Here is a 26,258-nt window from a genome sequence, read left to right as displayed (position 1 = left end):
TATGATTATGCAAAAAAATTATTTTCTCTTCTTAGTTCTCTTCTGACAGTTCATTAAAATACCAGAATGTGGTAAAATGTAGGCTACATCATCCATGGAAGAAAAGGAAAACTTGTGTGTATTAATTTTATTACACTCCCTGCTGCATTTTGTGTGCAGAATATTGATTTTCTTCTTAACATCTTCCTGCATAATATACTGCTGGAGACTGTGCTACACCTCTACCATTTTGGTAATTGCCATTGCTATTTTGTATTTATTCTTCATTGTAGGTTCTGTATTTGTGGAAACGGTGGTATCAATTGTAATAAAACTTTTTCATCGAACATTTGTGGTGAAACATCAACACAGTGCCTGCCATCTTCTCAAATTTTCCGTCAGTCGAGATTTCTGTGATACTTGCTGTGTTTGACAAACATGACAAGCAGAACTGTACACAGTCAAATATTTGGCAAACATAGTAAAATTTGATGAATTGTTTGATCATGTACAGGGGCCTTTCAGCCATAGGGTTAAGAACAGTAGGGTCCACCTACACAGGAATGCTGTGCTCTACACAACAGAAGCAGCTACCTGGGTAGATGCACAGAAGAATTCTTTCGGTTAGGCAACTCAGCTACTAGTCCAGATAACGAGAGCTGAAGGGGGCCACAAAGTATTCAAGGAAGACCCAAACCTATGGTTTCCACATGTGAAATGATTAAAATCCTAATGTCAAAGCATAAGATAAGTGGCCAAAACCCAGAATTGGCAGCAACGAGATGGGATAAGTAATACCGAAAGGATAGGCTTATGGGAAACAAAAATGAAGCATATGTTGCAGTAGACAAAAAACTAAGTACACTGTGATCTATGATGGAAATTGATGGTCCATGCAAGTCTGTTTAGGCAAGACTCAGTATAAACAGTGAGCATGAACTTTTGTTTCTTTCTACCGGATGTCTGACTCACTACCAGATGCAAAACAAAATTTTTAGAGAAAACCTCAGCCAAGTGGCATATACATTACCCAATCATATTGCCATCATTAAAAGGAGACTAATCATCTAACAATTGATTGAGATAATTCAATTTTATAAGTGGTGGGCCAGTAAAGACTCCCAAGAAATGCTATGAAATGCCCTCTATGATAACCAACTACAACAGATAGTTCAGAATGGCAGTGGAGTGTCATATAGAACTATTGGCAACTAATAGATGTAACTACTTTGATGGTGTTCACATTGACAGGGGTATCAATCAGCAGGAGGCAGTAGTAATGACAATGACGACAGAAGTGCAAAGTTGAACTGAAACACACACAAAGGTTTACATATTTGGTAAACTGGATAGGGATGCAGCAATATTATATCCGATGGAAGAACATGAAACATTTACATCTGAGTAGGAGCTGCTTAAAGGAACTGTGAATCAAATTTAGAGGAATCGTTCACTAAACACTGGATGGGTATGTATCTAGCAGAACAGTTCATGATGGGAAGGTCCCTACACTTCTAGAGAAACAGTGATCATTCATTCCTTCATTCCCAGTCATTCAATCATTGTGTTCTGTTAATCCCCTCGTGAAGAGAGCTTTCAAGGATGTGGGACAAGTCAAATTATCCACTAACGGTCAGAGGCAGCGACAGGTGGATGCTTGTGTAGAGTGTACTAACAACAAATTATGAAAAGCAATGGTCTACTCAAACTGACAATTACAATAATTGCTTCTAGATTACATGGTACACACACTGACAATTTTTAAAAATTTACATATATTTACAAAAATATTTTGCTTCTAAATGTTCACCAGTTTATATCTGTGCCACTTCCTGTTAAAATTTAGAGTATTGCAGATAGATTTCAGACACTTTAGATTCAGCATTTAACTAGATTGACGTAGTTGTCATTGGTGATGAAATATCATTGCTATCTGGTCTTGTTTATTTCTGATGCTTTTTGTTCACAAACTAAGTCATGGACATTCAATTTATTCATTACCATTACTTAATTTCAGTGTATAGTTAAATGTACTGCAAGGAACTTAATTCAGGATCAGATAATTTTAGTTTATTTGTCAGTGAGTTAGAGGTAATGGAGACCACAGACTGAAGCTGGTTACTAAAAAAAGAAATGTTCTGTAGTTAACAGTCGTCCAATCTGCAATGGCGATATTTTTCAAAATTAAAAATTGCGACCAATTTTGCACCAATTGAAGACACATCCTCAGGTGATATCCTTTTTTAACAAGTCACAATGAAAAGCTAACTGCCTTGGAGCCTCTTCCAATCATCCACATCAGGTTATAAACTTGTATGTGCCAAAAGTGGTAGCTCACAGTTAAAATGAAGGGGACAGCAGAATCATGACTGAGCAGCATCAACAGCAGGCAAGGCAGCAGTGACTGCTCTGGGTTCCCCTTTCCCACCTGTGGCACTGTTCTGGTATCCACTTCATTTCAACTATGGACTATCACTCATAGCACTGAGTTTGATTTGATGTGAATAATGGGGAGTGGCTCTAAGGCAGTTAGCTTTCTGCTATGAATTGTTAAAGAATCTCTCTCACCTGAAGATGCATCTTTGATTGACACGGAACTGGTCACGACTTTTACTAAAAGTATTATACAGCCAGTGCAGATCATGTCATTCAAAATGTGGAGATTTGGCTGCAGTTGCCCACAATTTAAAATAACACACTTTGTGAAAATGGCTTCTTACTGTTTTATGAAATTGGTGCTGGGCACTGAACTTCAAATACTATAAATACGAAGAAAATGGAAGAGGTTAGAGCAGTCTGTAAGTTAACCTTGTTGAATGTAAATAGTGGGTCTGCACAACAATTTTTGAGAGAGCTATTGGCAGAACTGGAGTCCGCCACAGTCGTATTGTGGCCTTAGTGTCTGCATGCACCGAAGATGGTATGGATACAGAAATTATTCATGAATTGCTGCTCGGACAAGAATATGCTTCATACTGTCCACAAATTCTTTTATTCTGGTATTAGGATACTTGTCCCCCAAGTATAGCACAAGATCCTCAGTTTTGAGGGTCCAAATTGAAACCCTGTCTATCGTTTGGAGTGCCAGGGAACCTTGACCATAGAGCAATGGCAGTGTTCCACTCACTGAACCGTAGCAGAAAGTCATATCCACCTTTACAACTTGAGTAAAATTAGGGTTCTGTTCCATACAAGTGGTAAAAAATAGAAACAAAATGGATGTTATCATTCACATTTGTACATACAAACAGCACAATAACAGTGAACACTGAAGTGACATAATATGTTTAAATAAGAAGACAACATGATACATACGCAGAGCCGTGAGTAATTTACTGTACGGTATCGCACACTGACACAACTGAGACTACTGTACAATACCACTTGGACCCCACAACAGGCTTAGTTCTGAAACAGTATAAGTAGTACAATGATACCGACAGACAAAAAATGTGACTCAATTGATTCAATGGATGGAGCACCAAGCAATGACTGTGTTCATATCCACAAATGGCTTTCAGCTCTTTTTGTGAACATCTGTTCAGATCTCAGAAAGTATGCTTTTCTGCATCCACATTTATGGAAAATTGTTTCTGGTCTTGATGATTGCTACCACTTGTCAATATATTAGACACTTTTCCTTGATGGCCTGTAAAAATCAGTCATATCAATGTACAAACACAGTTTAGTGTAAACAGTAAAATGATAATAATAAATGTTGCTACTGATGCATTGAGAACTGTATAGTTTGTCTTAATCTACCCCTTTCTGTCTTGTGGAATTGTATTGTGAGGTGATAACTGACAAATATACGAAGAGACATGTGAAAATTATTGAAGAATTAAAGTCAAACACGAATATGTTTATTAGTTTTAATACTATCGCTGTTTATGTTGTTTAAGTTTTATGAACAGTAATGAGAGTAAAGAAAAACTCTTTCATATGGTCAGTAGAAGGCTGACTTTGATAGCCAGTAGCTTATGTATTGAGATAGGAATAATTTATAATTTACTGCCAAATGAATTGAATTAACTGTCTGAGAGAACTTTACAAAATGGCTAGAGTGAAATATCCTTGTAACATGGAACTGACAAATAGTGACAAACTTCCTTAAATGTAAATAAATATCATACACAGATGTAGTTCAGATCTCTCCCTCTTCAGTCCATGTATCTTACACTCGTAAAACTAAGAACTTACCTGCCAGGCTGAGGAACACTTCAGTACTAGCAACTGTACAGGCTATAAGCATGCCTAAAATTTTCAAACTTGATTTTCTCAAAAGCAGTTCCTGATTATACATGTTGAAGTCCTAGTCCTATACAACCTGTCAGTATGAATCAAGTCATTGAATCAAACTCCTGCAGCTATGCAACTACTCTTAAAAATATTCAAAGATCTGACCTCTGCACTGGAATATGTTCACTGAAAGCAATCCATTACCCCAATGTCCAGCAGGCTCCTAGCAGCTTCTGGTGATAATATGGTCAAAAATCAAAAGGGAAAGAGTCGCACAAAAACAACAGACTTCAGTTTCCAGAGAAATGAGCATAATTTATTGGCTTTAATGGAAACCTCACCAAATCTGTCTTGTACACTAAATGTCCAACAAGCTACTTCATTCCAAAACTTAATATGAGGCCTCTTCCTATTGAGTGCCTGCAAATTTGCTAAACTACAACACACACTTAGAGAAGTGGAATGGTTCAACCCAAAATCCATCACCATGCAGAAGCATACACTTTCAGAATCTTTCAATTTTCCATACTACAAGAAATAACTTGGTTCATCTCAAAGTATTACCCTCCTATGACTCCTCCAAATACACCAAAGAAATACCAACCCCATCCCAGAGAGTGAGAGACTTCTATACCCCAAGAGGGCTTCCAGATAATTCCTTGGTTTTCTTTGCAAGATCCAAACTACTGCCAAAAATTATTTAACATTAGGCGTGTCAGCCAGTCAGAATTAGGAGCAGAATATCGGCATTTTCATTGGACATTTCCTGCTCCCACTTACTGTGCTTCTGTAAGCTGCCACTTCCTGTCAGGATACTTACAAGCTTTTCTGCAAAGGCCATCGTGGGCTAGATCCTGAGTCAGCCTTCTGTGCTCACACCACTGTCAATTTGGGAGGTTTAGGGAAAGCCGGCCCTTCAAGTCCAGGCTGAAGACAGCCTCCTTTCCTCAGAAATGGACCCTGTAGTCACAGAAAGTACACAGGTGCAGCCAGGAAATTGTGTTACATTTTGTGCATAAAAAACAAAATACCTTTACATAAAGCCTTTCTGATTTTTGCATTATAATTCCTGACCCTGTTAGATATTGTAAGAAAAATTGTTGCTTATTATGCTTGAATATGGACAAATTAGGTACCAGCACTGAATGTTGTATTAGTGGCATAACATAGCTTCCAATTAACGTTGCACCTTTGGCTCTTATAGTTCTCAACTGGAGCTTTTACTGAAAGTTCAGACTTTGAGCTTGAAACACGAAAAATCAAATCCTCGAGCAGTGACTGCTGCGATTCCAGCTCTATACCCCAGGTGGTAGAGGATCATTGCCACGTCCAAAGCTTGCTCAGGCCATTGTAGAGCAATGACTGGCGCTGTTCACAAATCATCCCAGATGTGTCTGCTGCAAAGAGGAAAACTGGAATTTCTTGAGAACTTTCTGTAACAAGAGGTAACTTTGGAAAAATCTTTAGTAAGAAATACAAACTGTGACACATTGAACCCCAAATCAAAAGAAATTGACAAGTTGATTTGTGAAGATATGATCCTTCAAGATCACCCATCTAATCTCAGGTTTCAATGCCTAATACAGTTTGTTACAGGGTCAGTTTATTTTTTACAGTCTGACGTGTGATATAAATGGCTAATGAATCATTTCAGTTGTTTATAACGATTGTATCCAGATCGCAGTGTTCACGAAAGTGATGATGAATCAAATTCTTTTAGTAAAATGTTATCAGTCAGGAGTGAGTATAAAGAAATTCCCAAACACTAGCCTTAAACCCTTGATAACTGTTCCTGTTTGTATAAACATATTATGAGTAATAAGAGACTGAAATGTTATTGAGGGTTTGATGCTGATGCCATCTAGGAAACCTTTATTGTGTAATTTGTGACTTGGCTGACCAATGACCGCTCACAAATTGTGAATGCCCAGATATAAAGATGATCATTATATACGATTGAAACTAGATATGAGTAGATTAATACTACTGAGATAGTAAAAGTATACTTTTGCCAAAATAAACTGTTGCGATATTTCCTGAGACAATGTGCTTTAGCAGTTTGTTATGCCAAACTGTCAGTCGGGCAGCAGTTCTCAGCAGATTCACACCTGCAGAGTGACAGGTTAAGTTTTTATCTTTTTCTTTGTTTTCTTCAAAGATTATTTATTAAATTTTGTACATTTGTTTCTGTTCAATTTTGGGTTTTTGTAAGGACGAATTCATTCAGTCCATAACGCAATAGTTGCTCACTGAAGAGGGAGCTGCATAGCTCATTAATGCATCTGGGTCTGTTGGTGACACATAAGGAAGGTAGCAAATTACATATATGGGATTCTGTCTGGTTTTATAGTTTACTACCTCAATTAGTCTTTCTAGTATGGTTAGGACGTGTGCATGCTGTGTGCAGATGGAGGAGGAACTGGCTATAGTTCACAAACAGCTGAATGTGCTCTTTGCTAAGGTTAGTCGCCTTTTGGCTGTTGCCTCGGGGTGTGGTGATGACGGAGAATCTGTCGTGTCGTGTGGGACACCTCAGGTGTTGCTTGTTGTACCCACGGGCTCTGCTTCCAGGGCACCTCACGGTGTACCCGACACAGTGGATCCAACCTCACACAGATCGAGTGGCAACGCGTTTGTGTCACTTGCGGTGGAGGGCCAGTGTGTAGAATGGTTGCCTGGCTTCGCCCATTCACCCTACGAGTGGACAAATGGCTGCTCCTTCAGCACAGTCATAGTAGACACTTAGGGGCAGGGGTTTACTAATTATCTAAAGCTCAGTGTTAGGTGCGATATGGAGCCCCTTAGGCAGATAGCATTCGGGGCTGGAAAGAAAGCCAATGTGCGCTCAGTGTGTCTGCGAGAGGGCCTCGTCTGAGATGTGGAGGCGATGTTGCCTGTAGCTATCCAGTGTGCACCCTGCAGTGTGATGTCTTCAAGTTGTGGCTCGTGATGGCATCAATGACACCTGGTGCATGGGTTCTGAGGCCATCCTCAGTTCATACAGATGGCTGGCGGAGGTGGTGAAGAATGTTGGCCTCGCACGTGGGGTGCAATCAGAGCTCGAAATTTGTGGCATTGTTCCCAGAGATGATTGGGGTGCTTTAGCTCAGAGCCAAGTGCAGGGTCTCAGTCAAAGGCTTCGTCGACTCCGTGATGGTCTACACTGCAAATTTCTACATCTGCATTATTGGGTGGGGATTTGTACGGTTCCTCGTGATTAGTCAGAAACACACCACAGAAAGGAAGCAGCTACTCAGGTAGCAGAGTACTTGTGGAGTGCACATGATGGTTTTTTTAGGCTAGGCAGTAGCTTGAGGTGCTCAGATCAACATTCACAGTTGATACACAGCAAGGGAAGGCAGACAGCGTTCAGAGTAAAGACACTTCAACTTTCAAAGTTTTATCATTAAACTGCAGAATGATTTGTAATAAAGTTCCTGATTTTGTTGCCCTGCAGGAAAGTTTTTGCACTAAAATTATTCTTGGGACTGAGAGCTGACTGAAACCCGATGCGAGTCGTGGAATCTATATCGGAAAGACGGATTAGAGGCCATAGGAGGTGAAGCGTTCATTCCACTTGACAAAAATATTGTCACGTAGAGGAAGGTGTAAGTAGATGAATGACGAATACTAACTTCACTTAACGAAGGTTTATTCGGCACTTGCACATACAAGAGAGCAGAGCGAACTACCTCTGGCCAGAACACGTATGATATATACACAGCTACTGAACATTCCAGTACAATGATTCTTGCCATTTGTGGGTACTTCTAGAATGTACTCGAACCGAATATAGAAATTAAAATTTTACAGTTCAGGTGAGTTTTGAACTCACTACCCTCCATGCAACAATCCAGTATCATAACCACCATACGACGCTGTTCTCTGAAGGAGGGAGCATAGTCTCAGAAGAAATTGAGTAGCAAAGTCAGATAATCAGTGCAAACAATAATCCATCCATTTCCACTAGCAGACATTGGAAATTGTATGAGGAGGTCAATCCCAACATGCCGGAAAGGCATTTTGGCTGGTGGAATTGGTATGTCAGCCAGATGGTTTCTCAGGAACTGCCTTTCTCCTCTGGCACTCTTGACAGTGCGATACATAGTGATGGACACTTCTAAATACACCTGGCCAGAAAAATCTCTTGTGTATCCTATCATATGTCTTAATAATAATAATTTTCAGTTCGAACATTATAAACATTCTTGAGATTGAGAACCTTATGTCTATGATCAGTGTGATTTTAGAAAGCATCGCTCCTGCAAAACTCAGCTTGTCCTTTTCTCACATAATATACTGAGGACTATGGATGAAGAGCAACAGGTCGAGTCCATATTTCTAGATTTTCAGAAAGCATTTACCTTAGTGCTCCATTGCAGGCTGTCAGTGAAGGTATGAGCATACATAGTGAGTTCAGATATGTGAGTGGCTTGAAGACCTCTTAAGTAATAGAACCCAGTACATTGCCCTCGATGGCAAGTGTTTGTCAGAGTTGAGGGTATCATTAGGAGGACCCAAGGGAAGTGTGATGGGACTGCTGTTTATCTCTATATACATAAATCATTTGATGGACAGGGTGAGTAGCAATCTGTGGTTGTTTGCTAGTGATGCTGTGGTATATAATAAGGTGTCGAAGATGAGTGACTGTAGGGCAGCTGTCTCCAAATGTGGAAAATGTTGATTAATGAGGATGAGTAGGGAGAACAAATTTGTAATGTTTGTAGTGTCATGCTTGACACAGTCAAGTCATTTAAATATCTGGGTGTAAAGTTGCAAAGTGATATGAAATGGAATGAGCATGTGAGAACTGTGTTAGGGAAGGCAAATGGTTTATTGCGAGAATTTTATGAAAGTGGTTCTTCTGTGAAGGAGACCACATATAGGATGCTGGTGCAACCTGTTCTTGAGACTGCTCCAGTGTTTGGGAGATTGAAGGAGGACATTGAAGCAGTTCAGAGCCGGGCTGCTAGGTTTGTTACTGGTAGATTCGAACAACTAAGTGATATGGAGATGCTTCGCGAACTCAAATGGGAATTCCTGGAGGGAAGGCGATGTTCTCTTCAAGGAACACTACTGAGATAATTTAGAGAACTGGCATTTGAATCTTACTGCCAAATGATCCTACTGCCAACACACATTGTATGTAAGGACCGAGAAAGTAGGGTTCATATGGAGGCGTACAGACTGTTGTTCCTCCTTCGCTCTATTTGTGAGTAGAAGAGGGGAGGGAATGACTAGTAGCATCACACGGTTCCCTCTGCTGTGCACCACACAGTCACTTTCAGAGTATCAATGTAGAGTAGAAATGGGAACCATTTCTTGTTGTTTTCAGTATGTGTATTTGCATTGTATCTTGTAATCATTAATCATATGATTAATTTCTGATAAAACATTAAAAAAATATAAACAGATAATTTGTGCAAGTCTTCTTTTTTCCAGAAACTTTAATTGTGTGACTGTTACCTCCTAATTTAGCTCCAATTAAACCACCTCTCTTGCATCCGTAGTGTGTATGGTTTCAGGAAGATAATGTTGATTTATTTGAAGTTGATCATGGATAATAAAATATTGGCATTACTGGTTAAAATATTTTCAACTTTTCCAGATAATTGTTGTTATCTACCATAAGTGTAAGTGGGGTTTAAAAATAGTATAATTATGATGTAAAATACTGTGTATGTGGTCTCGTGTGACTCTTACAAAATGGGTGTGAAGAGCTACCTGTAGTGATGCTGTACATTTTCTGTCATAGTGATGGCATATGTTTTGGTACTAGAGTGGTGTGCAAGTAAAAAGGCAGCTGCACAATGCTGTCTTTGTAGGGAGAGATGGAGAATGCAGTTGTGTAATACAGGGTGACAGTTATTGAACTACATGAAATAAAATTGCCATAACTTCTGAACGGTTTGTATTAGAATGTTCAAACTGGACTGTTGGCTGCATGACGGGAATTACTATGTGCCTTGTTGTTGCCAGCCACTTTCATTTGGATGGGTTCATCAATAAACAAAATTGACGCATTCAGGGGACTGAGAATTCATACTTCACAAGAGAGAAGTCTTTCACCCTCAATGAGTGACTGTGTGATGTGCAATGTTCAGTCACGGAATAATCTGTGCGATAGTCCTTGATGGCACGGTGGCTACCAAATGGTATGTGAAGGGTTTGGAAGATGATTTCATCCCCATTATCCAAAGTAATCCTGATTTTGATAAGATGTGGTGCAGGCAAGATGGAGCTCGACTCCATCGATGCAGGAGTGTGCTTGATGTTCTGGAGGAGCACTTTGGGAACTGCATTCTGGCGTTCGGCACCCAGAGCCCACTGGCACAGGCCTCGATTGGCTGCCATATTCTCCAGACCTGAACACACGTGACTCATTTTTGTGGGGCTATATTAAAGACAAGTGTATGGCAATTACCCCAAAATCATTGCTGAGCTGAAAACAGCCATTGAGGAGGTCATCGACAGCATCAATGTTCCAACACGTCAGTGGACCATCCAAAATGTCACTATTTGTCTGTGCCACATCATTGCCAATGATGACAGGCGTATCAAACATGTCATAACCAAAATCTGAATATCTGTAGTGACATTTACATGTTGAATAAAGTGTGTGCAAACTGTAGTTTGCAACTATTTTATTTTTATTTTTTCATATGGATCAATCATTGTCATCTTGTACACTCTATGTAGAGAAAGGGATAATACTTTGCAGCATCACCAGTTTGGTCTGTGCCACACCTCACACTCTAGCTGTTGCCTACTGTGGCAACTGCGCCATGTTCCAGCTTCTGACTCCTCCTAGGAAAATATATATGCTCAGAAAGCTGTTCTTGTTTTCTTGTTTGCTTAATGCCACCCATAATGAAGCATGTTCACCTTACTAAACTAACACAAAAATCTGCACTAAATGTTTTGTGTCCCGCTTGAAGCATACACTAGAGGTGGACTTGGTAGAATTACATTGAAGTGACGAAAATCAGGGAGTAACGATGTGCACATATACAGATGGTTGTAGTATCATGTACACAAGGTAAAAGGGCAGTGCATTGGCAGAGCTATCATTTGTTCTCAGGTGATTCGTGTAAAAAGGTTTCCAACTTGATTTTGGCTACACGACTGAAATTAACAGACATTGGACGCAGAATTGTAGTTGCAGCTAGAGGCATAGGACATTCCATTTTGGAAATTATTAGGGATTTCAATGTTCTGAGATCCATCACAACAAGTGTGCCATGAATACCAAATTTCAGGCATTACCTCGTATCACAGACAATGTAATGGCAAATGGCTTTCAATTAATGATCTAGAGCAGTGGCGTTTGTGTAGCACTCTCAGTGCTAATAGACAAGTCACACTGCTTGAAATAATCGCAGATATTGATGTGGGTCATGTGACGAATGTATCCATTAGGCCAGTGTTGCGAAATTTAGCAATAATTGGCTAAGGCAGCAGACGACTGACACAACTGGCATTGCTTACTGCACAAAATCATCTGCAGTACCTCTCTTGGGCTCGTGACCACATCAGGTGGACCCTAGACAACTGGAAAACTATGATATGGTCAGATGAGTCCTGATTTCAGTTAGTTTGAGCTGACAGTAGGGACTGAGTGTGGCACAGATCCCACAAAGCCGTGGACCCAGTTTGTCAATAAGGCACTGTGCAAGCTGGCGGTGACTCCATAAAGGTGCAGGCTGTGTTTACGTGGAAGGATTGAGTCCTCTGGCCCAACTGAACTGATCATTGACTGGAAATAGTTATGTTCGGCTACTTTGAGACCATTTTCAGCCATTCGTGGACTTGAAGTTCCTGCGCTAGCAACGCTTTTAGTATTATGGACACCTATGGAGGCAACATGACAATGTTTCTGTAGGGCTCTTCCAGTGACTAGTTGAGTCCATGCCATACCTTGTTGTTGCACTACGCTGGGCAAAAGGAGGCCCAACATAACAGTAGGTATCCCATGACTTTTGTCACCTTAGTGTATGGTACTGGCTGGAATGGCACGTGATTCACTACGGCTTGCCACTGTGCATCGACTCATCACCTACCTTATTATTTGCACACAATTAGAACACTGCCCAAAGGTGAAAAATTCTTCCAGGTATCAAAAGACAGAAAGTGGAATGGATCAGCTGATCCTACCAGTACTGGGAGTTGGCTTCATCCCATTGCATAATGCAACAGAAACACTGACAACATTCGTTATTTGTCTGTCTTAGTTTTCAGAATGTGTGTTCTGGTGACAGACTGGTCAGTTGTGTAACCTGAGATCTATCTTAGGATCAAATGTGACAATTCAGTTGAGATTTGGTGAAGCTAGCTGATGCAGATACAGTGTCATACTGCTCTGGTGTAATGTAGGTTGAAAGATGATGGTTGCGAGTTGGGAAAGCAGTATCAAATTCTTGATTAATTCCTCTCCAACATAACGTTTCTCTTCAGATTGCCAACTCAGTAGAGAATGAAAGAGAACTTACATGCAGTTTCAGAAAAACATGTCACAAGTTGATGCTTGTTGTTGTTGTTGTTCAGAGGACTACAAGAGAGGGAACACTGGGATTGAGTTCAGATCAGGCACAAGTATTCCTCCAATCACATTGTCTCAGTACAGTGTGGTGGAATAGGAGCCAAAAATTCCAGTGGTGCCCCTGTGTGAGTGCCCCAGTCCTAAGTTTTTGTACAGCTGTGCTGTATCTCTGTAATCTGACTTTTCCTGAAGACTGCATGTGATTTAAGTCCAGGTCATCAACCAGCAGCTTGCCAAGATGACACTGACTAAATCAACTACTGCACATTTCTCATATTGCAGGAGATGTATGTATATTCCTTAGGTGTAATGAATTAAATACACAGAAATGAATGGAAGAATGAGGATGAACTCCATGAGGGAGCATGATGTAAAATGACATTATTTTAGCCTTGATCGTTTGAGAACACCTGGACTGTTTTTGTAAATATCAGTGAAGAAAAAACTGAAACCTGCCACAGTTGTTGAATGAATGATTTATTTTTCTGTAACTGCTTTAATTCCTGGGCCCATTATTGTACGCCAGTGAGAATTTATTGCACAAATTCCACATTTTGTCCTTTGTTTGCTGTGCTGTTCTTGATGATGTTCACTTTCATGTGCCTTAGAATGATTTTTTTGTTATATGCTTTTTGTTAATCACAGTTCCTAGTTACAGAGAAAGAAATCATTCAAGAAGTGTGGCAGGTTGCAGTGATGTGGACATGAGCTAATACCAATGAAAATGGAAGAGAGATATTGCCAAACCTGCAATGTGATGCACTGATTTCATCCCCATCAAACAGTTTACTTAAGTTCACTACATTTGATTCATTTTGTGTCTGTCCCTATGTCTGTGTGCATCTTGGTCCTTGCGACAAGCAGGAATCACAGGTCTGAGTCATGATCTTACACAGACTTTCAGGTGCCATGAAGTAATTATTTGTATTATGTGGACTAGTCTTTATTTGTGATTTGTTTATTCTGCATTGCAATTGTAATAAGTCATTTACTTTCATTCAGGTGGAGACTGATCCACTAGTATCTGTGAAGCAAGAGATCGAGTATGTATGCGTTGAGCAAGAATCTCCGGTAAGTATTAGAATTATATGGAGGCTTTCATTGGATAATTTGCACCTATTTTCAGGCGTATGCCAGTTTATTTGTTTCAGCATTTCCATGACACTCTCTCACTGGTTAAACAGATCTGTGACCATTTGCTCTACTTGTAACTGTCAGTATCCTCTGATAGTCCTATTTGGTATGGGTCCCGCATACTTGAACAATGTTCTAGGATGTGTCACACAAATGTTTTATGTGCAATATCCTTTGTAGACTTATTCCATTCTTCTAGTGTTGGATCACAGTCTGGCACTTATTTTACTCAAGACTGGACCTATGTGATCATTCCATTCCATTTCATATCCCTACATTGTGACACTCAGGTGTTTGTAAGCAATGACCCAGTCCAACTGTGACTCAAACAATGGTGGATACAGATAAACCTCAAGGAGGGGGCACTGAAGATATCTTGAGCTACCTTTACTTTTACTATGATAAAAAAATAATAAAGTTGTATGCAAAGTTTAAGAAAGTTTCATTTAAACTGATTGTACACATATAGAAGACAATGCCATCTTCTGATATAAAAAAGTTAAAATTGTGGTTCTCTTCCTTAAATGATGAATTCTATGCACCTAGTCTTCCTGGCAAATTGGTTATTTACATCGTCAATAGGACAATCGGTGTCAGAGTAAGTGTTCAACAGAGATAAACCATAAGTCGATCCTCCTCCATTGTCGACCTCATCCGTGTATTTGGATGCCACAATGTTGAAAAAGTTCTTTCTACTGTAGCAATAGATGCAGGTAGACAAGCAAATATTTTGTACAGTGTGTGCAAAGTAGGATAGTACAATATAGGACAAACAGACAATGCTTGCATAACAGAATCTACGTACTAGGCAGAAACATACGAAATAACGACGATGTGGATGCGCGTGCTGCACAGGAAAGTAAAACTACTCGATAATTCGGTTCAGTCGAGTAAACTGATGAAAGAAACGAATGAATAGTGTGCAGGCTGGCCGGTGGGGGTGGCGCAGGTGTCAATGCGGGTGCCCCCGTAAGAGGGGAATGCACGCCCCGTGCACCCCCATATGTATCCGCGACTGGATTCATTTACATTGTAGTTGTGGGATACTACGTGTTTACATTTTGTGATGAGCACAATTTTATATTTCTGAACATTTCAGCAAGTTGTGAACCTTTACACTACTTTGAAATCATATTGAGATGTGACGGAATATTTGTGCAGCTAATTTCAGACACTGATTTGTTATAGGTAACTGCATCGCCTGCAGAAAGTTTGACATTACTACCATCTACGGACTAGTTTGATGCACGACTGTCAGGCTGTCATGTGTGAGAAATGTGTTGAGTTTCACATGATCTAAGTTTTGGTTGGAAATGAGGTGGTCATTCTGTTCAAGATATCTCATTGGCATATATTCTAAGGTTCTACACCAAATGAAAGTGATACTGGACTGTGGTTTTCTGATCATTTCTATTATCTTCCTTGTAGACGTGTTGTGATCCGTACTTTCTTCCAAACACTCACCACTGTTGCTTTAAGGTATCTACAATATATCTCAGCTGCAAATTCAGTATGGAATGTGATAGGACCCCAGAGTGTTGTTAATCCTTTCAGACCTGAATTTTTTTCTGGAGGTACGAAAATTTTTCTTTCTACGCTAATGCTCTTAGGTGATTTTTTAATGATTTTAGACACAAGATTTCTTCAAAAATATGTATCCATTTTTGAAACATGCTTTGTACACTGACTTCATTTTATGGACTAAAATAACTAACTACAAAATATTTTCTATTGTAGTAAATAGTGAAATGATAATTCAATAATTACCACAAAAAATAACAATAACAATATTCAATTACACAGTGGAATACAGCGAACTGACCACATCTGTGTATTCTTGCGGTTAATTGCTACGATGCACTCTTACGTCGACTAGCTGAGACATTTGTAGCGACACCCGACAGTTAGCAGCACTCACACTCGACAGAGAGGCTGAACGGCCGCAGATGTCTGCCTCAGGCCACCACCGAGGGGAAACACCTGTGCTGCAGCTAGACCACAGCGAAGCTTAATGTGCGCAACTGTAGCCAGGGGATGTGGAAGGGTTTAACTGTAACAATTTCAACTGTTTCTCAGTACCATTGATCTTTGCACTGATGTGACAATTACATTGGGACAATAATCCTGCATTTTTCTTTGTAAAGAAATATTTGAAAATGGAGCCCAATATTTCTCCGTTTGTTTTTACCATCACTTTTGGTTTGTATTTGTACACGTATGGGGACACTGTTTTACAACCGACAACCTTTACGTATCATCTGGATTTTTTTTCTGGGGTCTGTCAATACTATTCTTCCACAATACTCACTGAAAGCTTCACACATTGATATATTGACAGCTAAACTCATTTAATTCAACATCTCTCTATCTATAGCCTTACATTTTGTATTACACCTATTATGCAGAAGTCTGTTTCTGTAGAAGTCGCTTTACAGCAGCTGTACGGTATGGCGGGTCCCTTGGATTACAAACTCATCTACTCAGTGAATATCATCTACCCAGTCCGTGGTCAACTATTATTTCAAACTTGAGCCACAGTTGTTCTGGATTCTCCAGTCGACATCTAAAATTTCTAATTCCCCGAGAGGTCATCGGGGACGCTTTATCTAGCTTGCTGAACACACATTCTTTCTGCAACTAATATTATGTGACCTGCACTATTTTTCAGAAGCACTTCAAATTGTGCAACTTTGTTGCCTCAACTATTAATCTCTAGGATTTTAATACTCTTGCCTGTAGGTGACATGTACGTTGGCCTTACACCGATTCTTCTGGGTCTCATACTGATATTGTTATCTATACTTGGAGAGTTGTCTAATCTGAAAAACACTTGTACTCACCCCACAGTCAGCTACGTGGCTAGCAGACTCCATATACGAGGTATGTCCACAAAGTAAGTTCCGTTTGGTTACATAAAAACAAATGTATACAGATACAGAAAAAGTATTTATTGTACAAAAATCTAAAACTATTAAATTACTTTTTTACATAGCATCAGAAATTTTGTAGGCACTTGCCATAGCATGGCACAGGTTTTATATGCCTTCTTCATAGAAGGCTGCCACCTGTGTATTCAACTCTGTGGTAACGAGTACTTTCAGCTCGTCATCATCGTTGAAGTGTTGACCACCGAGGACAGATTTTAGGTGTAAGAAGAGATGAAAGTCACTAGGAGTGAGGTCCAGGCTGTCCAGAGGATATCCAAACTTGCCTCCAGTTCATTTGTAACCACAGACGGGCGTCCACATCGTTCTTCATTGTGCACTTGATCACGTCCTTCATTGAACAGTCTGACCCATCTTTTAACCATTGAATCACTCATAGCATTTTGTCTGTAAACCTTGCAGATTTGCTGATGAATTTCCTTTGGTTTAACTTTCTTTGCAGTTAGAAAACGAATCACAGATCTGATTTCACACATGGCGACATTTCCAACTACGGTTGACATTATAAAGAAACACTACAAAGAACACGTCGGTGGCAGCAGTCTTAAAATGGTGTACATGTCTTCTCTTTGAGTAGGAGTAACTGCTGCGCATGCTCAGAACTGCGATCGTAGCACTGCCACGGACAGATATAGAAACGGAAGTTACTTTGTGGATGACCCTCATATAATGCACCCCTGGTTAATACAGGAGGCCCCTACAATTATCAACCCTATGATGCAAGTCTTGGAAGTTGAAGCCTAACTTGTCACAGAATCTTCAAAGCTTCTTTTGAAGCCTACCTTTCAGCTCAGAACTAAGGGCAACAATCAGTCCTGGGGCCATTGCTGCAAATTCTGAGATGTGCAGAGTATGATGTTCATTAAAATTGTATGTGCAAGGCTGGTCTTATCAACCTTCTCTGACTGTCACACAAGATCAAAGTGTGACTTTAGAGCCCAGACAACAGGTATAATTTGTTATGATGTCTGCCTTAGTCTGCAGTTGTTTGCATCCCATCCCCTCGATCGCTGCCAGAGTAGTCTGTTTAGCATGTTGAATGACGCCTCATTGCTGCCATTTCTCTAAAGGATGTCATTATTTGCCATATGTTTGAACTCTGGAAGATTTATAGTGCCATGCCATTTTACATTTCTTTCCCCTTCTGACACAGCAGGTTCCCACCAGGGGAAGTAAATCTCTCTAGCTTGTGTTCAATTTCAGTGGAAGACAGCACCTCAAACTCTTTTGTTAATCCTTGTCCCCCCCCCCCCCCCCCCCCCCCTCTGTACAAGGTGCCTAGCCCTACCATTGACACTCCACTCGCACCCATTGGTAATCTCAATTTTTAAATTTCATCATTAGTACTGGCACGTCTGAGCTACCAATTTCATCTTTATTCTAGAGGCATCTGCTTTGTTTGGAACACTTGGCTTTGCAAATTACACATTTCAAAATTTGGAAAATGCACCAAATTTATTGATTTTTTTCTACTTTCCACTATAATGTTACATGGAAATGGAGTGAATGAGTAAATCACAAATGAAAATGAAGTAGAATCATTTTGGTGTTCAACCTGTTAATATCAGAGTCATACTCTAGTTTTCGAATGATACCACTGAACTACCACTTTTTTTTTGAAAACATTCAGTTTTGTTCATCTCCATATAGCAGTAACATGTAATGTAGTAGGCACATATAGCTGTAGAATTAGAAAGTGTTTTCTTTTGTATTTGTGTGACACTTTGTTTGTTGCCTAACAACAATGTAGTGGTCACAAAGTAAAAGTATCTTTGGTGAGCATGCTCAGACAGCTGCAGTTTGGCATTCAGTTAGAGCACAGATGATTATTTTACCTTCATTTATTTAGTCATCCTGAAATCATCTCACAATGCTACATAGAATATGAACATATGTTGTTTGAGAATAGGACAGGTTGTTGGCCAAGGTCTGTTGCTTGAAATGATTTAGGAAAACAACAGACAATCTAATTCAGTATGACCAGATAGAGAAGAATCCATCCTTGTGCATATGAGGTCAGTGTCTTACAACTGTACTGCCTCATTCATTTGATCTCTGCCATACAATGCTATTTTGATCACTGCAGTTTGCACTAGATGGAATTATACTATGAAACATAGTTTTCCCCTGCATCACTATTCATACTATAGACACCTATTGGTAACTCCAGGACTATGAACTTGCTCCATGCCCCTTGGACTCCCCCTTCAGTCTCCCACCTACCTTTGCCCCCCCCAGTGGACTCTTCGTTCTTTTGAGAATTCGTGCGTGGCACACACGGGTCCCTTGAGCTATTGCAGCCCATTCTTCTTCTCAGGCTGCATTTTCTTCACCGTGCACCTCTCTGGCTGAAGAAAAGCCTCCTCTTCTTCAGCACCTGCTGGTGATCGGGCTCCACCTCAGGAACCTTCCACCCGCATCTCTCAGACCAGAAGCCTACTGCCACAACTTGGCCACGAGACATACCGTATGTCCACTGCGAGGTCACCTGCTCTTTTTCGGTTCTCGATCTTGTGGAAGCCTGCTCACCCTCTGTGCCCTGCCCTCCTCAACCTCTGAAAGAGAAGAAAAACAGGAAGAAGAAGAAGAACCGTAAATCCCTGGACAAGGCCACCCCCCCCCCCCCTTGTGGTGCCATCTCCTCCCTCACAATATGAGTCTGACATCTTATTTATGGATGTTACCCAATCCTTGTGACGACTGTCCAGGTGATTTGATGCCCCCTCATTTCTTTATGCCTAACTTGGATTCTCACCACATGCTAATCCTGTGGAATTGCAGTAGATATTATTGTCACCTACCAGAAATTCAACACCTTGTTTCCTCTTACTCTCCCTCTTACTCTCTGTTCTGTATTGCTCTTCAAGAAACACGCATCTGTGATGATGCATCTCCAATGTTTTGTGGTTATCGGGCATTCTGTCAGATCTGTGCTGGTCTCAGGATAGCATCTGGAGGGGTCTACACTTTGGTTTGCCCCAATGTCATTACTGACTGGATCCCCCTGTGTACCAACCTGGAAGCAATAGTGATTAGAGAGCAAACAGCCGCAGCAATCACTGTTTGCAATGTCTACCTCCTTCCTTATGTTGAACTGCCTACCTTTATACATCACCTCCCACCTTGGGAACTTCAGTGCACACTACACCATATGGAGGAGTGCCTCTTTCATGGGCAGGAGTCTTCCAATTGACCAGCTTATTACAGACGTTGATTTGTGTCTCCACAATGACAGTTCCCCTACCCACTTCAGTGCCGTTCGAGGCACCTTCCTGCTGCCAGTCTCACAGTATCCTCCCACATTCTCGTGGCTTCCCTGCCTTGGTCACCCCATGATGATCCTTGTGACAGTGACCACTTTTGGTGCTATTGTTCCCCTGCCCTCCCCCCCCTCCCCCCACTTCTACTGTGCACTTAGACACCTGTCTCTTGGTTAGCATTGATACCGTCATTACCGTCATTCAAGACAACTCTGCTACTATTCTTCATGCTGATGGCACTGCTATCCCTGTATCCACAGGTCCTTCTCATTGTTGACTGATGCTGTGATGGATCAAAGACACAGCAGTTACTATCCGGGACCACCAATGGTTAGTGCAGCGATTTAAATGATACCCTTCGCAAACCAACCTTATCACTTTTAAGTGTCTCCATGCTACCTTATTAAGCAGAGTAAAATGGAATGTTGGGAGTGCTACATTTCCTCCCTGCAAACGTATGCCTCTTCATTGCAGATTTGGTCCGAGCTCCGTAGCCTTCTGGGCCACAGTGATAATCAACTGTCCAGGGTGCTCTGTGAACTGGTCTGTTGGTCCTTGCATAATACCTCGTGACAGCACCTGCATCCTCTTATTGTCCTGCTACCTTTCTCCGGCAGAAACACAAGAGTTGTACAGACCCCCTTCTGTTTCTACTGCCACCAAGCTGAACCCTATAATGAACCCTTCACTGAATGGCAATTTTTGCAGGCTGTTACCTCTTCACATGCCGCAGCCTCAGGCCTGCATTCATCCACAACCAAATGATCCAACTCTTGGATGTTACCAAGAGGCAAAATCTCTTCAGGGTCTTCAACTGCATTTGGCTCTCAAGTGTCTTCCCCTCACAGTAGTGAGACAGTAAAGTTATCCCCATCCTTAAGCCCAGAAAGAACCCAATGTCTATTGACAGCTACTGCCAGATTAGCCTGATGAACGTACTTCATAAAGTGCTAGAGAGGATGGTTAGCTTCTTATTACGGTGAGTGCTCGAATCTCAGGGTATTTCATTCCTGTATCATACTGGCTTTGGGAAGGATGCTTTACAACTGACCATTTACTCAGATTGGAAACAACAATCTGACAGGCTTTTACTAACCACCAACACCTTGTTGCAGTCTTCTTTGGCCTACATAAGGGATGCGGCACAGCTCGGTGCCATCACATTTTAATTATCCTACATGACTGGGGCTCCCATGGCCCTGTTCCAATTTTTATCTATGAGTTTTTATTCCACCAGTCAACTCTTCTGGGTTAGAGTTGGGACTTCACCCAACACCCCTCAGGTTCAGGAGAATGGTATCCTCTATGTTGTCACACTCTTTCTCATAGCCATCAGTGGGCTTGTAATCTCTGTTGGGCCTCTGGTTACTCCAGCATTGTATGTTCATGATTTTTGGATCTGGTGCAGCAACCACTTGGTAGCATCTTGCTGGCTCCAGGGCACCACCTGCAGCTTGTGGTCTAGTTGCTAGCATTTTTACCTCTGGATCACAGGGTCCTGGGTTCGATTTCTGGCCAGATTGGGGATTTTCTCCACCTGGGGACTGGGTGTTCAATTTGTCCTCATCATAATTCAGGAAGTGGCAAGTTGGAACAGGAAAGATTGCAAAATTGTATGGGTGCTGATGACCTCAATGTTGAGTGCCCCCACAAACTGACATCATCATAATTGTGATGCAGGGCACCTTCAGGTGGGCCTCTGTGTGTCCTCTCCCATGGCTTCCAATTTTCTCCCTCCAAAACATAGGTTATGCATTTTCCCATTGACCTACAGTACACTCAAATCTAGACCTTTATGTAGGCAACTAGTGCCTAGATGTTGTAGCACAGTCCCATTTCTTGGTCTTATTTTTGATAAGCTGACATGGCTGCCACATTTTCACCACCTGAAGGCTACATGCATGTGGAAACTTAATGGTCTCCACCTTCTAACTCACACATTGTGGGGTGCAGACCGTTCTACTTTTCTCCACTTTTACCATGCTCTGATTTTGTCTACACTAGATTATGGTAGTCAGTTTTATAGCTCAGTGGCTCTTTCCACTCTGAAACTACTTGACCCTGTTCATCATTGTGGGGTGCGTCTGTGGCTATAGGTGCCTTTCACAATAGTCGTGTTGATATTCTCCTCGCAGAAGCAGGGTTTCTGTCTCTACAAATATGGTGGAGCCAACTCCTGGTTACTTATGCAATCGCCATTCACCGATTCCTTGACCAAACTGTGTTCCCTGCCCTCTTTCAAAACAGTGGCTTTGCCATTTGGAATGTGTCTCACTTCCTCATGTCAGTATTTTCATCTCCACTCACTGGAGTGTGCCCCATATATTTCCTTCCAAACCCTCCCCTCCCCCCACCCCTCCCCTCCCCACCCATTGGATGGTGCCTATACCACAGATTTGGACCAATCTGTTCCAGGGTCCTAAGCTCTGTTGGCCCTATGGTCTTCCGGCACCTTGTACGTTCCATCCTTGCAGAGTTCCAGCATGCTACCATCTTCTACGCTGATGGTCCTAAGACAATAGATAATGTGGGATATGCTTTCATGTCTCACACTGGCTTGGAACGCCATTAACTGCTGGGATCATGTATTGTGTTTACAGCAGAGCTGCTGGCCATTTACAGGGTCCTGCATTTTGTTACTCAGGTGTCCTTCCACAGCGTTTTAGTATGCACCGACTCAATGAGCAGCTCACAGACTGATGCTACTCTCATCATCTTTTGGTCCCTGTTATCCATGACCTGTCACCCATGACCTGTCACCCATGACCTGCCATCCTGCCTGCTCAGTTATCTTTCTCTTGGTTCCAAGTCATGTGGACATTCCAAGGAATGAACTGGCTGACCATTTGGCTAAGGAGGCAGATACGTATCAACAATTCCCCTTCATGATTCCTGGTGCAGATACATTAATCCACATCAAATCTCTCTCTCTGCCCAAAAGTGAAATGACATCTGGTGCACTACTGCTCTCAGCTATAAACTCCACACAATCGAGGAGACTACAGCAGTTTGATGCTCTTCTTTCCACTCCTCTCAAAAGGAGTCCACTGGTGTGCTGTCTGTGCGTCGCTCATACCAGGATCATGCATTATTTTCTCTTGCATAATGAGCCACCCCACAATGTGTCTGTGGAGTCAAACTGACAGTATCCTATATCTTGGTGGAATGTCTCCCTTTTTTTGGCCCCTCGTACTAAGTTTAGCCTTCTGGATTCCTTGTTTTTCATATTAGAAGATGATTCATAGATGGCTGAACTGCTCCTCAGTTTCCTATGTGAAAGAATGTTAACTGATAATCATCTCTAAATACTTTATTCCACAATCATAGGTCTGTGCTTAATGCAACAACATTATCCCTCTTTATGTTGCAGTGCATGCTTTTTATTTTCTTTGTGTTCATTTGGGAACCTAACACAAAAACTTACATTTGGTAGCCCCCATATGTACCCAAAAAAATTATTAATTGCAATTGGCATCTTTACCCCTGGAGCAAGGTGGTTGCAGTCGGGGCCTCTCTTCATGTTTTCTTGGTCTGGGACTGATGACTGCTCCCCTGTGCAAATACTGTTCTTTTATCCCTGTGTTTTTACAGTTTTTAGATTTGGCCTACCCTTTTATGCCTTCTACTGTGTGTTTTAACTTCCTCATTTTATTGTTTGGCCCCTCTGACTGGATCTGTGTGTTTTTAATGGGCCCCCTCTCTTCTGCAAGTAACTTTGGAATCGTGAGATTAATGGCCTCACCATTTAGTGTCATAACCCTAATCAATCAATCCATCAGTCAATTAACGGTCAAACCATCCCTCGAATCTCTATGGAAACTGATCATAGGTTTGTACACATGCTAATGTGCCCCCCTGAATCTCTCCATGTCTGCCCTTTAGTTCATATGGAAAACACAATCCAGCATCCCTCTGTTGTTGATGTGGTCTTCAGTCCAGAGACTGGTTTGATGCAGCTCTCCACGCTACTGTATCCTGTGCAGGCTTGTTTATCTCCCAGTACCTACTGCAACCTACATCCTTCTGAATCTGTTTAGTGTACTCATCCCTTGGTCTCCCTCTACGATTTTTACCCTCCACGCTGCCCTCCAATACTAAATTGCTGATCCCTTGATGCCTCAGAATATGCCCTACCAACCAATCCCTTCTTCTAGTCAAGTTGTGCCACAAATTTCTCTTCTCTCCAATTATATTCAATACCTCCTCATTAGTTACATGATCTACCCATCTAATCTTCAGCATTCTTCTGTAGCACCACATTTCGAAAGCTTCTATTCTCTCTTATTGTCTAAATTATTTATCGTCCACATTTCACTTCCATACAAGGCTACACTCCATACAAATACTTTCACAAACGACTTCCTGATATGTAAATCTGAACTCTATGTTAACAAATTTCTCTTCTTCAGAAGTGCTTTCCTTGCGATTGTTAGTCTACATTTTATATCCTCTCTACTTTGACCATCATCAGTTATTTTGCTCCCCAAATAGCAAAACTCGTTTACTACTTTAAGTGTCTCATTTCCTAATCTAATTCTGGCAGCATCATCTGATTTATTTAGACTACATTCCATTATCCTCGTTTTGCTTTTGTTGATGTTCATCTTTTATCCTCCTTTCGAGACATTGTCCATTCTGTTCAACTGCTCTTCCAAGTCCTTTGCTGTCTCTGACAGAATTACAATGTCATCGGCGAACCTCAAAAGTTTTTATTTCTTCTCCATGGATTTTAATACCTACTCTGTATTTTTCTTTTGTTTCCTTTACTGCTTCCTCAATATACAGATTGAATAACATCGGGGATAGGCTACAACCCTGCCTCACTCCCTTCCCAACCACTGTTTCCCTTTCATGCCATCCGGTTTCTGTACAAATTGTAAATAGCTTTCACTCCCTGTATTTTACCCCTGCCACCTTCAGAATTTCAAAGAGAGTATTCCACTCAACATTGTCAAAAGCTTTCTTTAAGTCTACAAAAGCTAGAAATGTAGGTTTGCCTTTCCTTAATCTATTTTCTAAGATAAGTCACAGGGTCAGTATTGCCTCACGTGTTCCAACATTTCTGCGGAATCCAAACTGATCTGCCCCAGGGTTGGCTTCTACCAGTTTTTCCATTCACCTGTAAAAAATTCGTGTAAGTATTTTGCAGCTGTGGTTTATTAAACTGATATTTTGGTAATTCTTACATCTGTCAACACCTGATTTCTTTGAAATTGTAATTATTATATTCTTCTTGAAGTCTGAGGGCATTTCGCCTGTCTCGTACATCTTGCTCACTAAGTGGTAGAGTTTTGTTAGGCCTGGCTCTCCCAATGCTGTCATTGGTTCTAATGGAATGTTGTCTACTCTGGGGGCCTTGCTTCGACTTAGATCTTTCAGTGCTCTGTCAAACTCTTCATGCAGTATCATATCTTCCATTTCATCTTCATCTACATTCTCTTCCATTTCTATAATATTGTCCTCAAGAACATCGCCCTTGTATAGACCCTCTATATACTCCTTCCACCTTTCTGCTTTACCTTCTTTGCTTAGTACTGGGTTTCCATCTGTGCTCTTGATATTTGTGCAACTCATCCTCTTTTCTCCATGAAGAGTGAAATGTTAAAGTACATCATGCATGAGAAGAGTCCAAACCTGGTGCCAAGGCAGCTGTGATGCACTGTGCACCATAGATGACTGATGAATGCAAGCTGTTGAGATGTGTGCTGGCAAATAGATGTGCAACTGTTGAGTAACAGATTACCCAGATGAAATAGCAAGACCATCTCCTCAATGACCATCCAACAAACGTGTCGCATAAGGGCCTCTGCAGCAGTTAACGAACCCGTCTCGACTGCCGTTCATTGGCAACGAAGGCTGGAATTTGCGTGCCGGTACCACAGTTGGATGTTAAAACATCCCAGCTTCCTCAACCAAATTATAACGTCCCAGGACTTTCTGCACCAAATTATAACATTTCAGCTCCTCAACACCAAATTAAAACGTTGCATTAGGAGGTGTCTGCTTCGTGCAAAAGGTCTTGAGTTCATATTGACGACAACAAGTAATTCTGTGCGTCGGTAATGCCTCTAATTTTTATTCCAACAACTGGTAATTCTACAAAGTCAGGATCATGCTTAATTATATCTCTTAATTTGCTTGAAATGGCACTAATTGGGCTCC

General features: G+C 41.2%; 1 protein-coding gene across 6 annotated transcripts in view; it reads left to right on the top strand.

Moving 5' to 3' along the window:
• Positions 1-26,258, top strand: part of LOC126292120 (zinc finger protein 701-like) — a 170,085-nt gene that overhangs the window by 8,789 nt on the left and 135,038 nt on the right. For all 6 annotated transcript variants that reach the window (XM_049985951.1, XM_049985952.1, XM_049985950.1 and 3 more), the window contains exon 2: positions 13,760-13,828. In XM_049985951.1, coding sequence (XP_049841908.1) covers positions 13,760-13,828 — 69 coding nt within the window. The remainder of the gene's footprint in view (positions 1-13,759; positions 13,829-26,258) is intronic.

The sequence above is a fragment of the Schistocerca gregaria genome, chromosome 9 (genome assembly GCF_023897955.1).
Source record: "Schistocerca gregaria isolate iqSchGreg1 chromosome 9, iqSchGreg1.2, whole genome shotgun sequence".
Lineage (NCBI taxonomy): Eukaryota > Metazoa > Arthropoda > Insecta > Orthoptera > Acrididae > Schistocerca > Schistocerca gregaria.
Note: the sequence above shows the minus strand (reverse complement) of the source record. Positions and strands in the feature narration are given on the sequence as shown.